Genomic DNA, 16,018 nt, shown 5'->3' on the forward strand with positions numbered 1-16,018 from the left:
TTTAGTAGGGTATAGTACACAAAACAATGTCTTAATGTGTACTTATGCATATACAATAAGTGTACTTTGCCCTGAGTACCACATGTATCCTGTGCATATTGTCTTTGTATATTGTGTACTGTGTATTGTACACTGATCCGCCATAACATTATGAGCACTGACAGGTGAAGTGAATAACACTGATGATCTCCTCATCATGGCACCTGTTAGTGGGTGGGATATATTAGGCAGCAAGTGAACATTTTGTCCTCAAAGTTGATGTGTTAGAAACAGGAAAAATGGGCAAGCGTAAGGATTTGAGCGAGTTTGATGAAGGGCCAAATTGTGATGGCTAGACGACTGGATCAGAGCATCTCCAAAACTGCAGCTCTTGTGGGGTGTTCCCGGTCTGCAGTGGTCAGTATCTATCCAAAGTGGTCCAAAGAAGGAACAGTGGTGAATCGAAGACAGAGTCACGGGCGACCAAGGCTTATTGATGCATGTGGGGAGTGAAGGATGGCCCATGCAGTCTGATCCAAAAGACTGTTGCTTAAATTGCTGAAGAAGTTAATGCTGGTACTGATAGAAAGGTGTCAGAATACAAAGTACATGATGGGTCAGGGCTGTTTTTGGCAGCGAAAGGGAGACCAACACAATATTAGGCAGGCGGTCATAATGTTATGCCTGGTCAGTGTATATCGTCTTAAGTGAATACTTCACATCCTGTACAGGTGATATTGTGAACATTGTGATTACAGAGAAGATTTTTTACCCTTTTTTGTACTTGTGGCTGACAGTAGGTTCTAATAAATCTAAAAAGTGTGTTCTTTTAAAACTTCTTCCCTTTAAAACTTTGTGTGTCTATGGGTTTATTCATGATTATTCACATCAGCTGCCTGGCTTATCACAGATCAACTGCCTCACAAGGGGGACAAAGTGAGAGAGAGAGAGAGAGAGAGATGCAAGAGCAACAACTTGTGCCTCTTCCTCATTAACGGAAGTCTGTTTCTACCTCAGGTTTTGCCTCTGTTTTTTTTTTTTTACCTCAGGCTGTGTGGATGTAACGCGCGTGGCGCGAAGCGCGCGAGCACAAGTTATGAAGTAATAAGCGCGAGGAGCTGAAGCGCCAACGGTCGCCTGATGCTAGTTTTTGCCTGTCTCTGTGGACAACCATAAGCAAAACGACAAGGTAAGCTTTTCAGACAAGCATTCACGCGATTTAATCTATTTTTAAATCGACAAATTACGTCTTAATACGAACTTCATACTCTCTGTGAGACAGAAAGATTAAAAATGAAGTGGTCAGCAACGACGTTAGCCAATTAGCACTTTCCCTCAAACCCACGAAGCTTGACAGCAATTTGTGGGGAACTTTACCAGTTTTTTTTTTTATTTCTGTATGTACATCCTTGTTTAATTATCATATTACAAATTAATTATGTCTACATGAAATTACCCTCAGTATTCATTTATCAGTGCCTTCATTCATTCATCTAGAGTAACTGCTTTATTCTAATCAGGGATCCAGAGCTTATCCCAGGAACACTGGGTCTGAGGAGGGAATTCGCTCCATATGGGATGCTGGTCTGTTGCAGGACAACATGCATGGACATTTTCCACAAACTCATTCTTATTTAGTGCCCTTTACGGTCGCCAGCAGACCTAGTGGAATGATATTTGGAGGAAACTAAAGAACCCATAGGAAATCTCAGGGAGAATAGACAGAAAGATGAGCTCAGAGACGTCTGATCTGTGATGCACTTTACATCCATAGAAACATTGTGTGTAGATTAAATAAGAGGAGATTTTTACTATGGATTTTGTTCCACTCTTAACCCCAGAAATTTCCCAGAAATGTATAACTAGCGACCTGCTAACAGTCTGGTGTGTGGGTGTGGCTACTCCAGGCCACACCTTAACTCTGCACCGATGATGGTGTGTGTGTTAATATGATTTTACTTAGTGTTCACAGCAGTGTTGTTTAAACACTGTGTACACACACACACACACACTTGCCTCAGCATCCTGACAGGACGTGTCAGACCACAGGACAGGAAGAAGAACAAGCTAGCACAAGGTTTAGCTTAACACATGAGCTGAATAACTAATTAAGTGTAATGTCAGAAAACCCTGGGCCCAGGTGAAAGCTGCTCATTCTAGGAGGCTATAGAAAGTTTTCAATTCACACTTGCCAAGAACAGACTGAGCTCTAGCGTGGACCTAGTTAGCTGAGAGAGATTTGATGGCAAAAAGGGATGCTGAAGAGAGGGATCTTTTGAGCTTAGCCCAGGGGGATTATTATCCACTTTGAATACTAACAAGGGCCTTTTGGCTTTCGCCTTACATCTCCTTCCACCCTCATCTCTCTCTCTCTCTCTCTCTCTCTCTCTCTCTCTCCCTCTGCTTCTCTTTCTGTATCTGCCTGTCTGGGTTTGTGTTTTGCTCGACTACAAAAATGTTTGTTGTTGATCTGTTGTTACTTTCATCAGCACTTTCAACAATGCAATCCATTGTACCCGGGGGGGGGGGGGGGCAAGAAAGAGCTGAGCAAGAATGAAAGAAAGAAGCAGAACGAAAGCGATTGCAAGATCTAAAGAGGTAGCAAAAGTTGTGATCCTGTAACTGAAGAAAGTGCCGAGAGATTCCTCATTCACTAGAACATCTGTGAATTTGTGGGATCATAGTGGACTGCTATATATCCGATCACATTTGGTAAACAAGGCCATTTTATAGGCAGACAAAGATGCTGACAGAGTGTAAAAGAGATAGAGCAACAGAAGTGACCTTCATGAAAGAAATTAGTATTCTGCTATTGTAATTATAAACACTGCAGCTTGCATAACTGCAGGAACATTGCCAATAATAGTTGTTATGTTATGTAATGAAACAACAATGAAGATAGGTTCAAATACTGAAACAGTCAGTTTTACTTTTCACTAAGCTATGGAAATGTACATTGAGGTTTTAATGCCCAAATATACAACAATGTAAAATCATGTTGAGGAAACTATAATTACAACACAGTTATATTAAGAAAACCACAAATACTTTATAAATGCTTCTGAGAGTCTAAATTGGATTTTAGAGTGTTTGCACCAATCCCACTTGTGCCAGTCAGTCCAAAAACACACACAGCAAACAAAGATAAGTGGACCACAGAGGTGTGTGTGATAACAAGCAGCAGAAGGACAGATACAAATGGAGAGGAAAGGATGGGTGAATAGCCTGGGAACTTGGAGAAAGTGACTTTTCTCGGTCACTTAATGCCTTCCCTTTCATTCATTTTTTTTCTGTGGCACAACAAGTAGCCTCTTTGTGTGCTTAAGGCAGATCTTGTGTAAAGCAATACGCCTTCCTGTTTTAATTCATCAGATAAACACAGCTTGCCAGGTGCTTTTGGTCAGATGAGGCATTGTGGTATAGATGTAACACGCAAAATTTTTATTATTTAAATGAAAGGACAAATATCGTTCTCACAAACTAGTCAACTTTTATTCTTACCTGTGTACATACTTGCATTTTAGTTTATTTGTACACTTATTCACCATCCAAACTAGTAAATACCTAATTTACTATATGAGCCGTCTTCTCAATCACAATATTTTAAAGCATACTAGCATTTTGTAATGAGATTTTCAAGGCAGCGGGTGAAGTTTCGTTTCTGAATTTAACAATTTTGAAATGTTTTACGATTTGGCGATCTTACCACTGTAAGATTTCTGTGTAAAACTACAGAACTACTATATTAGTATCGGAAGTGGTATAGTATTGAGATGATAGATTGTTGTTGTTTTTTCCAGATGACATCAACACTCCATGGGCAGAAGGTGTGCCACTCACAGACACAGACAGATGCCCTGAAGCCACTTCTTGGAGGGACAGGATGTGAAATTGAATCACGACTCCGTCGGCGCTTAATGTCCAAAGATGGACGGAGCAACGTGCGAGTGGAGCACGTGAGCGGGCAGCACGCCCTATACCTACGTGATCCATGGACGACCTGTGTGGACATGCAGTGGAGATACAAGTTGCTTGTGTTCAGTGCAACCTTTGTGGGCACCTGGTTCGCTTTTGGCCTGTTGTGGTATCTGTTGGCTCTGGTGCATGGAGACCTATTGGGTGAGTAACATCTAGACAGGCAAAAATGTCAAAACATGTCCCCTTAGTTTTGTGCCTGGAACAATCTTACTCCCACTCAGTTATACAAGAAATATAGGTGGAAATCATGATGAATGTGAAAAAAAGAAGATTTAGGGGACCAGAGTAACAAGCATGATAGAAAGGCAAAATTTTTGAGTGTTTTTCTGTGTTTTGGCTCTTCATCTTCAGAGTTTGATCCTCCGGCCAACCACACATTGTGTGTGATGCAGATGCAGACTCTAACAGGAGCATTCCTGTTCTCCCTCGAGACACAGACGACCATTGGCTATGGTTTTCGCTGTATCACAGAAGAGTGTCCATCTGGCATTGTACTTCTTGTTATCCAGCTTCTGATTACCACCGGCATGGAGATCTTCATCACAGGAACCTTCCTCGCCAAGGTGTGTATCATATTTTTAAGATTTATCATATATTTAAGAATGTACATTGGATCTAATGACCAATAATTTGCTGAGTGTTTGATGCCTTCAATGCTAGTGGCAAGGCCCCTCTGAAGGACTTTTTTCACACACTTAACTGTCAGGTCGCTCGGCCCAAGAAACGTGGAGAAACAGTGCGTTTCAGCCAGCAAGCTGTAATAGCCAATCACCATGGGCAGCCATGTCTTATGATCCGGGTGGCCAACATGCGCAAGAGCCTCCTTTTGGGCTGTCAGGTAACTAACTGTAGGAGGTATCAATATTTTTCCTTCATCAAGATTTTTTTTTGCATAGACTTACTTACAGTATCTATACTGAATTATACTATGCCACCAAAAATGTGGCATTTCTGTTCCACACGTATTTAGTCTAAAAACGCTAACATAGAAAAAAACTTCTGTGTTATCAAAACAGACACATAAACTGTGTGCACAACTACACAGTGGTTGGATCAGCCTATTGCTGACTGTGCTTCTATGACAACCAAACACAGTATGATGAAGGAAACGTTTTTTATACTGGATGTGCCTGAGTGATACTAATCTGTACTGTACAGGTAACTGGGAAGCTGCTCCAGCGTTGTGCACCTAAAGAGGGCGAGACAGTGCGCCTAGACCAGAAGAATGTCCCATTCAGCGTGGACACAGCCAGCGAGAGCCCCTTCCTCATCCTCCCACTCACCTTCTACCACACTATCGACAATGACAGTCCCCTCCGAGAGTGGGCTGCCAAGGGTACACTTGTACTTACCCTCATTATAATAACTGAACTGAAAATGAAGGCTTGTGAAATCTTAAATTTGCATAAATATTTGTAAATTATTCCTGTATATTCTCAGACACACCACTTTTAAACTAATATATCCATCACCTTCTATGTCTTTCTCTTTCTGTTGCTCACTTTCCCTATGTATCTCAGGTGTTGGATGGACCGAGCCTGAGCTGGCTGATTTTGAGCTCTTGGTGATGATGAGCTCCACAGTGGAGCCAACATCTGCCATGTGCCAGGTGCGCACATCCTACCTGCCTGAAGAGATTCTGTGGGGCTATGAGTTCCCACCCATCGTCTCTCTGTCTCCATTGGGGAAATACGTTGCTGATCTTGCTTACTTTGACAAAGTTATCAGGGCCAAGACCCCACCCATTTTCAGAGAGTCCTCACCCACCAGCCAGCAGAATTACCACAGTAATGAAGAAGGAGGAGATCCAGAGAAGATACAGCTGGAACTGAGTTATAGAGAAGCAGGCCAGGATAGGGCAAGGGGGAGAGATGGGAGTCCATCAGGAGTTAGAATAAGCAATGTGTAACACATTATAGCACACACACACACACACAGAGTGGAAAATACCATGCTTAGACCTAAGTAACAAAAAGCCATGATCCTAGTGTAGAAAGTGTAAAGGAGTAACAGTGAAGTCTTGTTAAACTACTCATACAACTGGGACTTGATAGATATTTTATCATGTAGACTCTGTGTACATAATCATTATTTAACTTTACAATACAGACAATATCTCCCTCTAGTGGCCACACTTAGTGCCACTAGTAAAGATGCAATGTAACGTTTTATCTAAACGTTTGTAATTTGTCTGATCACTGCAGAGTATATAAATAACAATAATGATGACCAGCCCAAAAAACAACTTAGATAGATCCAGATCATGACGGAGACTGAAATGTTACTGTGAGCAAGAGGTTTTGAATTGAACACGTTCAGTCATGTGGGGTATTTTGTTTTGTGTTGTCTTTTAATTGTAATGAACTGTCACTTAATCAGGAGTCATTATGGTGCTGAATGCTGAGAGTACACACATAACACAGTAAATGAATAGAGTAAAGGTCTATTACATTGTGAATCATTTCATTAATACAGCAATAAGGTGAAATACATCACATGTTTGCACACAAACTTCAATAGTCATCGTACCTCATCACCCTTCCTGTTCTTCTTTGGGAACGAAAGCTATCCTGTTAAAGATTCCTGAACAAACCACAGTACAATATAATAACAGAATTTAATATCAACAAATTATTCTTTAGCATTTTGAGTTTATTCCTTGTATCGCTAGGATATCATTTAATCACTTTGTACATAAGCCAAGCTCCCTAAGTCATTTCATGTGATATGTCAATATTTCTTAACCACAAGCCAATAGAGAATTGTAATACTATACCAAACTTGTTAGTTCAATGCAAAAGCTTTTATTGCTGGATTTAATCTAAATGAAAATTAAGTTCAAATTCCCAAGAGGTCAAAAAGGGATAGATAGAAAGTCATGAGTTCCTCTTTTTGCAACACTCCTCCGTTTATTTGTCTGCGAATTTATTTAGAGAAGGAGAAGTGCATGGGGTGAAAAACGGGTTTGTCTGCTTCTAGGAACTACACTTTAACTGAAAATTATTTTCCTTTCACTTTTTTTTTAATATATAGATCTATAAACGGCAGTAGTAGCTGAAGGGTTATGGTTCTTCGGATGGGGGGAAATATGGAAGCGTTTAGACACACAAGGGCCAAAGTGTAAGTGGTGCAACATCAAGCAGCCACATTTAAACAGTATTTGAAATGTGGTTGAAAATAAAAATGCAATAAAATCAAGTGCTGAATTTCAATACCTAAAATGGCCCGGTTGTAAACATGCAGTCTTTTTTAAAAAACTGAATGTCCTGGAAGCCAGATTTGCATGAATTCAGTATACTCTGTATGCTTACTGCATACAGCTGCATTATAAAGATCCAGTGCTGATGTGTGACTCGGCATATAACAGAATAACAATAGTATCATTCATTGTGGTGTACAATAATTCCATCATGATTCCTGGTTATATCAAGAATATAATCTGCATATGAAAATCTGTGATGCTGTCAAGAGCCTTTATGCAAAAAAGGCAAGCTGTAACGTGAAAAAAGGTGAAACAATTATGTCTATAATTTTTGTATTAAGGTAAACATGTCATGTCATGTCATTCATTCATTCATTCATTCATTCATTCATTCATTCATTCATTCATTCATTCATTCAGAAGTTACTTTATCCTGGTTAGAGACACAGTGGTGCACAATTTCTTTATTTTTTTACTTGTATTTAAATTTGTATTTTCTCTACAGGAAAGCTATGAATGTCATCAAAGTACAAAAAGAGTTTTTGTCCACCCCCCCCCAAAAAAAAAAATCAGATAATCAGAGAAAATGAAAATGTTCGCAGTGTCATTGGATATAGAGCTCTTAAACCCAAAGACATGTGGATTTGATTCAGAGAATATGACTTAGTTGAGATGTTTGGGAACACCTTGCCTTTTCTGAAGTGCAAGAAACGTGGAGAGGTGGAAGGACGGAGAGAGAAAGAGAGAGAGAGAGAGAGAGAGAGAGAGAGAGAGCGAGAGAGAGAGCGAGAGATCCTGGTACAGCACCATGGTGGTCATGGTACAGCATCTCTGAAAAATATGTATATATTTTTCTGAGCATGAGTTTAGTTGATTTTTCAGCAGAAAGTCCAAATTCTTAGGCTAAAAAAAAATCTAATAAGCTTTAGTCTTAACACCGCGTGAGCAAATCAGGGTCATCAGCTTTCAGCTTTTGATCCAGTTACAGATAAAGATTCAGAAAAGATTCAGTGTTCTTGTATGAATGATGAAAAAAATATTACATTAGTGAATTTACATTAGTGAGTTAGAAAATGTAGAGATCGTGTTATTTAAAATAATAATAATAATAATAATAATAATAATAATAAGAAGAAGAAGAAGAAGAAGATGCCCACCTCCTTTCCAAATAGTCAAACATAGTCCCATTTCACCTTTTGACTCATAATATACAACTTGGCCTCTAAGAAACAAAAAATGAAAGCAAATAGCTGTAGATCTCACTGCACTGAGGATGAGATGAGCTCTCTGCGCATGCGCTGTTCATTGTGGTCGCTGGATCTTCAATAAAACCCGCTTCTAACTGATTGCACATTTTCTGTCTTTGAGAGCTGTCCAACTTTTGTTTAGTAATTTTCTTGTCATGCACATATGCACATATTAATAAAAAAAATATATATATATATATATATATATAAATAGCTGATCATAGTATTTAATGATATGAGGCAAAAAAAGATCTGTGTTTGATTAAAGACCCATTGGACACAAATGACCGTTAAGGTTTGACTCAGGATCTAAACAAAGACAATTTAGCATTTTTTATTGGGCCCTGATTAAACTGTATCTGGGCCTGGATTCTCTTAGGAGTGCGGCTTTCTGGAGATTTTAGCAAACATTTAGTTCCTTGCCAGCAATGTGCGCTGCGTGCTTCAAGCCACCAAATATCCATTTTTTTAATATTTACAAAATAATGCATAAATCACTAGAAAAAACTGAAGGTGAAGTATTTTAAAAGGGTGAAAAATAATTATTGCATAAGTATATGTAGTATTGTTTCTTTTCTTCTTCTTTTTCTTCTTCTTTTTATTTGACTTCTGCCAATTCTTCTACATATATTTTTCTTTTATGCACATATTTCTATTGTAGTTTTTTTTTATTATTTATTTATTTATTTATTTATTTATTTATTTATTTCATATGTATTATGTAAATATTCGTTCTATATTATTACATATTATTTTAAACTGAATTTTTCCCGAGAATTGCGTTCATACAATTTAAATATCATAATGAAAATATTCTTAATATATTTATTGGATTTTTAAGCATACAAATGTAGTATGTATAGGCCCATGTAGTCCATCTGAAATATTAATGTTTAATAAGCAATTTAGTATTTTTTTTTAAGCACACCTGACACTCCTGAGCTAATAACCAAAGCCTCCACAGGGCTGCGACCTCCAGGACCTGCAGAGGTTCACACCAAGTTCATGAATCTGAGGTAAAAGAGGTTCAACTGACTTATCCAGCTATTTATAAATTTATTAATTTGTGTTTATAAATATGTATATATATATATATATATATATATATATATATATATATATATATATATATATATATATATATAAATATATATATATATAATTGTTTTATTTTACAAATGTTTTATTTTACAAATTTTTCAAAGCAGCAGGTATTGTAAGTCATATCAGATGTCTAACAAATTCATAAATATAAGGACGCCGTTGCAGTCGGACTTGACAGCTTCCTTATCATAATGCCAAGGAATCCAAAAATAAACAAATAGAGAAATAAATAATAAAAAAGGGGAGAAAATATATGTTCTAATTAATATGCTTATAAATAAATATCCTAAATTATATCAGATTTTATGATGGATACGCAATTGTATATGTACTTTTTACATTTTTATTTATTTATTTATTTATTTATTTATTTATTTTTCATTCATTCGTTCGTTTATTTATTTATTTATTTATTTGTTTGTTTGTTTGTTAATTTTTCCAGATCTGTTCACAGATACTCGGTGAATTTTGCAGTTTGCAGCATGCACAGTTTACTCGCTATTGGAAGTCAGTATAAGCGGCGCCCTCTATCGGTTAGAGATAGAAAGTGCTTCACGGTGCAACATTTCACGTTTGCAAATTCCTAAAAGCGCTCTTGTTGCATTTAGTTGATATTGGAAAAAAAAGTATTAATTTAATTAGCGATTAATTTAGTAATTCCAAAGATAATCATCAATATTACATTTCAACATTATTATTTTTATGAAATAAAAAATATAAATATTATATTTGGGTGTGTGGGGGGGGGGTAGTTCAGGAGTTGCATGCATGAATATTTTCAATCATCCATATCAGTTCAAGTCGATAAAATGTTCCGAAATAGAATAAAATTCTAATATAACAAACTGGAATTAAATTTAATTTAGGGAACAATTTGTGGTTTTTTAGAATAACATTAGCTATTCTGTATTTTAGAAGTGAAATTGTAATAATTTCCTTACAAAAATATTTTTAAGAAATGCCAAAATATTAAAATGCAAAAAATATATGTCCATATAATTGCACAATACACGTAATTCTTCTATGCCCTAGTGTTTGCCCGGATACACTGATGATCCTGTATTAGTCAGGGGTCAGTTAGAGAAGTTATCTTATGTAAGCGATTTTTTTTGGACAACAAATGTGATTTGAGAATTTTGGAAAGTTTCTCTTCAGTAATATTGAACAATTCCCGGACTTGCAGAAGCCAGGGAGAAGCCTGCATTCCGATCAGTGTTTATTGTACTGTAAATAGTGATGACCCCCATTCTTTTATTTCAATGGATTCGGGGTGAAAGCTTCAGAGTTCAACTCTATTATAATTCCATGACAGGCAGAAAGGAAAGAAAAGAAAAAAACCCGACTCTGCTAAATAGTAAAATGTTCTGTTTAGATAAATAAATAAATAAATAAATAAATAAATAAATAAATAAATAAATAAATAAATAAATTGAGGACTAAAATATTTTGCAGCAGCAGACGAATGTGTGTTGTGTTATTAATATAATTATGCATAGTAATGGGAATTATTACAGACGCAATTGCAAATTGTTTATTTGCAATTTTGCATGTGCTCGTGATTTCCTAAATTAAAACATAGGATCTGTTAAAAATCCACAGTAAGTAGTGGAATTTTTATTAGGAGCTAGAAATATAAAATATAGAATATAGAAATATCTAGCAACCCGACATCACTGTCACAACCAATGCTGGATTTTTACGCAAATTCTTACGAATTTGTTTACGTTTACTGACATTTTCTCTTAAGAATTTGTTTACAGCACGTGCTCCGTAAATACATTTCCAGATCTGCACTGACGACGTTGCAGGTTATGGATTTTCGCGTTTGTTTTGATGCTCTGTTTGAAGAATAATGACAAATGCCAGTGTAAACATGGTACTTTCCGAATAAAATGATCAGTAATGATCAAATGCATGTAAACAGACCGCACTGACGTCTGACCTGACCCAGAATATGACAAGCAATTATATAAACTATATGCCTTTATATCCAATAGAAAACAGAACCCATACCCCCCCCCCCCCCCCACACACACACATTTTAAAGAGTTCAACCTCATATATAAGATAATCATTTCATAATCATTTGTCACATGGACTCCTTTTAACCATATAACAAAAATAAAGGGCCCAGTGGAGTGGTAAACTTTGACGTTGACCTTGAGGAATGGTGCTATCTTTCTTTCTTATTTTCTTTCTTTCTTTCTTTCTTTCTTTCTTTCTTTCTTTCTTTCTTTCTTTCTTTCTAGTTTTCTTGCTTTTTAAACAAATAAACTGCTAATTGTGATTTTTATATAAAAAAAACTCTATTAAAAAACAGGCCTGCAATATTCAAATAACAGTTGGTCTATAAAGGGTTAATAAACCTTAGTTTCAGCCTAATTTTTCTGTCGAGCTTAAACGCAAGTCAAGATATATATTTATATTTTGATTCCGCCATGTTTTTCTCTATATTCTTATTTCGGCATTTTAATTAACATTTGCGCTATTTAAGCAGTACAGACTTTTATATATATAACTCCTTATTAGACCAAATTTTCCTGCTTAAAATATACTCTAGTATATGCCAAGTCAACATAATTTCATTTTTAAAAAATGTATATATATATTCCATAAGACTAATTAGCTAACAACTTCCCTATGTGAAATGCGCAAAAACGTTCATTAAAATTATTTCCCTTTCCCACATTTACAGTCGCAGGGCACAAGCCACAAGGCCTACAATCAAATATGTTAACCAAGTAACAGCTTGTACAACAGATTTTTCCTCCCATCCATTTCCAGTATAGGTTTGTCCCTTATCTGACCTAAAAAGTCTAGTGACAGCTTTATTTACAATTTGTTTATGCCTTTAGCAGTGTTCTTTAAACCTAGCTACTGTATAACTACTGCCAGCGCCCAAATCCATATGGAGATGATTTTCACTTGAAATATTTATTGCACGATTTGTCATGCAAGACTATTAGGTAATTATTGTTTTAGGGGGAAAAAAATATTTTTGTCATATTTGCATTTATTTACGGTTAGCCTCACAATCAATATATACATAATTTATATAGTTTTATAGTATATTTATTTGCTTCCTCGCTTTACATATTAAACTTTTGCACTGTTTTTGAAAACTGAAAAGTGCGTGTATGATGTTTAAATTGCAAAGAAAACCTTTCACTAAAATAAAAAAAAAAAAATAATTTATCTTAGCCTTAGAAGGAAACGTCAAAACAGCACAGATGCTATATTTATATAACAGCTTATAATGTTCGAGTTTGTAGAATATCCGACATTTTAAAACCATGCAGATGTAATTTGACGTTTTATTAAAATGCGCGAAAACAATTTATATCTCTAATATGTCAAATATAACTGTTTTAATACGATTGAAAATGTCTGTGTGTCGTTAGTTCCGCAATTACTACATATTTTAAAGAAAGTATACTGAACGGTTGTCAGCAATCTCTAAAAGACTCCAATGGTCTACTTACTATACAGTCAAAACGCATTCTCTGTTCAAATACACATTTTAAAAAATATATTTTTTTTACGAAAAACAAATAATCTTAGTATTTTTGGCTCACTATACCTTCACTATAACTTATAAGAATATTTATAAGACTGGCCTGATGGCTATTTACTATTTATGCACATCCAGAATATTAATCTACAAAGAAATATTTCACCAAAGTATTTTATTTAAAATAAGTGCCGATTTAACATGGTCCCAACAATGTCAATATTTCAGTAAAGTATCAAAAAATATATATCAACGAAAAGAGGTCTGGTCTGGTGATTTTTTTAAAAAACAGAGATTAATTTTCAAGGATCTAAAAAGCTATTATGTCAGTATTCTACAGGACTAATCTACACTGGATGGAGTAAACAACAGACTGGGGCTACGTTAGGGCTCACAATAATCATATAAACACACTCAGCTTCATTTTAAAACACTGGATGAAGTTAATTTTACACAGCTCATTTTTACACAGTGACTTAAGGGCTGTGTTTTTGTCTTAGAGTTTTATATCTGCATGGGCGCACTGTAGGCTACACGAGCCGAAAACTAAAAATCATACAAATTGTCTGCGAATGAACGCGCTCTGTGCTCATATCAGCCCATCTGGACACAGAGAGGCCCTGTGAAAGTTCATTCATCTTTGTTGTTGTAAGTAAAAAAAATGCAAGTGTTTATTCTGTGCTGTGAAAGCTAATTTGACATTGAAATTATAAGTGTGCAGGCGAGACCCTTTTTAAGCGAGATCTGCACTTCAGAGCCAATTTTTTTCAGTGTTGAATTACGCATAATGATAAATGAACATCTGCATCTATCAACTGAAGCTCTACAAGGCTTAATCCAACCCAGGGAATTTTTTTTTTTTTGCTTTCTTCGGAGCTACTCTGTTTCTATTCCGTGTGAGTCTCGAGAGGAAAAGAAATGTAAAAAGAGACCTCCCAGGCGGCCTAGAAAACGTTCACAACACTGAGTCGTCAAGCAGTTTCCAGTTTTGTGCCTCTCGTTTCCGCTTAAATGTCAATCCGAGAGTGCAAAGCTGAATGCTTGGCTTCGTGGTCCCAGTACGAGTAGAGGTCGGTGGGCTGACGCGCGGCGCAGGCGAACTGGAGCCCCGCCGCATTGTTGCCTGGTACGGGTGAAGGCGCGGACGGCGCTCCGCTTAGCTGCTGCGCCTGGTGCTGGTGATGGCTCATGCCGTTATACGAGTTCATGACGCTCGGAAGGCCCATGGCCTGCATGCGGGAGTACGGGTTATAGGACGCGGAGGAAAGGGCTTTCACGTTGATGGTACCTACGTCGCCGCTCGCCATCTGGCACGACGCGTAGGACGACATGGGCGGCGGTGGCGGCGGAGGAGGAGGCTGAGGGAGCGGCCAAGCGTTGTTCATGAAGCTCGGTTGCATGTACTTAGGTGGCGACAGGTAACCGTAGCCGTCTGCGCCGAACAGAGACTTGCCGGGCTGGAAATGAGCCGCGGGAGGCCTGAACGGCCGCTTCATCCGCCGCCGGCGCCGGTAATTTCCCTTCTCAAACATGTCCTCGCACGCCGGGTCCAGCGTCCAGTAATTCCCCTTGCGCTCTCCGCCACCTTCGCGCGGCACTTTGATGAAGCACTCGTTCAGGCTCAGGTTGTGGCGGATGCTGTTCTGCCAGCCCTTTTTGTTCTTCTCGTAAAAAGGGAACTTGTTGATGATGTACTGGTAGATGCCTGACAGGGTCAGGCGCTTCTCCGAGCTCTCGCGTATGGCCATGGCGATGAGGGCCACGTACGAGTACGGCGGCTTCTGGGACGGGTCCGCTTTCTCCGAGCTCGCCTCGGTCCGGACCGGTTCGTCCTTTACGAACTCCTCAGTCTTCACCGCGTTGGTGTCGTGCACCATCAGGGCCATTGCGTCACCCTCTAAGCCGTGGTAAGATGCCATCGCTCCTGAAACATAACAAAAACAAACCAAACATCAACACAAAACACAAATCGAGACAGGTTACAACGGAGATAAAAGGCACGAGCCACTCGAGGCACTTCTGTGTGCGCTCATGTACCTGGTAATTTAGGATTTATGTCCTCTTCTTTACATGCCTTTTTAACGGCCTGAACTACTGAAGCGCCATGGAAATGGTAAGAACTTCTCCAGAGATGTATATGCGCCTCTCACAACTCTGTGTCCTCAAACTCCAAATTGCGCCGCGCACTTCTGCCGCTTGTTACCTCTAATAGCTCTCACGGCGCTTTCTTCTGCGTTTGGCGCATCCTATTCGCCAACAGACTTGCTCTCTGACGATGCTCCATGTTCCGCTTTCGTCACTCTCTCTCTCTCTCTCTCTCTCTCTCTCTCTCTCTCCACTAACAGGCGGCTCTTGAAGGCAAGCGTATCACTTTCCTCATTTAAGGTAAAATTGGCCACGGTCTTGGATAAACATCTGGTAAAACAACAGACACGCCTTCGTTTCCACACATTAAGACATTAAGATTATGCGATCCGATAGCTTATTCAGAATTTCTTAATATGATGAAAATGAATGGACTAAGATAGACCTTAATGTAATAGGTCTGGGGCTTTTGTTTTTAACGTAGTTTAGTTAATTACCCGGATCATTCTCTTGTTTTGTCAATTAGATTCATATTCAAGTTTAATAAAGGCATGTCTTTTCTGGGCAGTCAGATATATTGGTTTGTATAGAGGAGCATGCAACAGGAGGCTCAGTGGCGGACTTCTGCAGGTGCAACAGCATTGTCCTGTATGTCAACACCTTCCATCCACTCACCTCCCTTTTGATTGACCAGGGAAAAATGGAATAGAAAAGGCTTAAACATGGGCTTAGTCTTCAACAACAACAACTATAATAATAATAATAATAATAATAATAATAATAATAATAATAATGAAATGAATAATAATAACAATAACAGTACACTCTCAGGATACTATAAAAAAAAATTTAAGCATCCTTCTCACATTTTATGTGTATATATTACATAGGAAAGTGCATATAGTGCACTTT

General features: G+C 37.8%; 2 protein-coding genes across 4 annotated transcripts; one reads left to right on the top strand and one right to left on the bottom strand.

Annotated features, from left to right (window-relative positions):
• The first annotated feature begins 377 nt into the window (after positions 1-377).
• On the top strand, positions 378-8,505 carry LOC131370578 (ATP-sensitive inward rectifier potassium channel 10). Of its 3 annotated transcripts, none has more exons than XM_058417935.1 (7): positions 378-396; positions 1,029-1,168; positions 3,780-4,098; positions 4,309-4,520; positions 4,664-4,795; positions 5,116-5,293; positions 5,478-8,505. In XM_058417935.1, exons 3-7 carry the CDS (start codon positions 3,780-3,782, stop codon positions 5,864-5,866), a joined length of 1,230 nt encoding a protein of 409 aa, XP_058273918.1. In that variant the 5' UTR covers positions 378-396; positions 1,029-1,168; the 3' UTR covers positions 5,867-8,505. The 3 variants fall into 3 exon arrangements, with proteins under 3 accessions (XP_058273918.1, XP_058273916.1, XP_058273917.1); XM_058417933.1 differs by lacking the exon at positions 378-396 and adding an exon at positions 416-555; XM_058417934.1 differs by lacking the exon at positions 378-396 and adding an exon at positions 648-666.
• Positions 8,506-9,856: 1,351 nt separating this feature from the next.
• On the bottom strand, positions 9,857-15,270 carry foxl2b (forkhead box L2b). Its single transcript, XM_058372803.1, has 2 exons — positions 15,059-15,270; positions 9,857-14,945 (listed from the first exon to the last, which is right to left on the bottom strand). Exon 2 carries the CDS (start codon positions 14,938-14,940, stop codon positions 14,029-14,031), a length of 912 nt encoding a protein of 303 aa, XP_058228786.1. The 5' UTR covers positions 14,941-14,945; positions 15,059-15,270; the 3' UTR covers positions 9,857-14,028.
• Positions 15,271-16,018: the final 748 nt, after the last annotated feature.

This window comes from Hemibagrus wyckioides, linkage group LG20 (assembly GCF_019097595.1).
Source record: "Hemibagrus wyckioides isolate EC202008001 linkage group LG20, SWU_Hwy_1.0, whole genome shotgun sequence".
Lineage (NCBI taxonomy): Eukaryota > Metazoa > Chordata > Actinopteri > Siluriformes > Bagridae > Hemibagrus > Hemibagrus wyckioides.

Bases quoted from the DNA above. Each gene is read 5' to 3' on its own strand.
- LOC131370578 (XM_058417935.1), top strand. From the start codon at position 3,780: ATGACATCAACACTCCATGGGCAGAAGGTGTGCCACTCACAGACACAG. The intron at 4,796-5,115 runs GTAACTAACTGT...TGTACTGTACAG, and splicing joins GCCTCCTTTTGGGCTGTCAG to GTAACTGGGAAGCTGCTCCA. The intron at 5,294-5,477 runs GTACACTTGTAC...TATGTATCTCAG, and splicing joins CCGAGAGTGGGCTGCCAAGG to GTGTTGGATGGACCGAGCCT.
- foxl2b (XM_058372803.1), bottom strand. From the start codon at position 14,940: ATGGCATCTTACCACGGCTTAGAGGGTGACGCAATGGCCCTGATGGTG.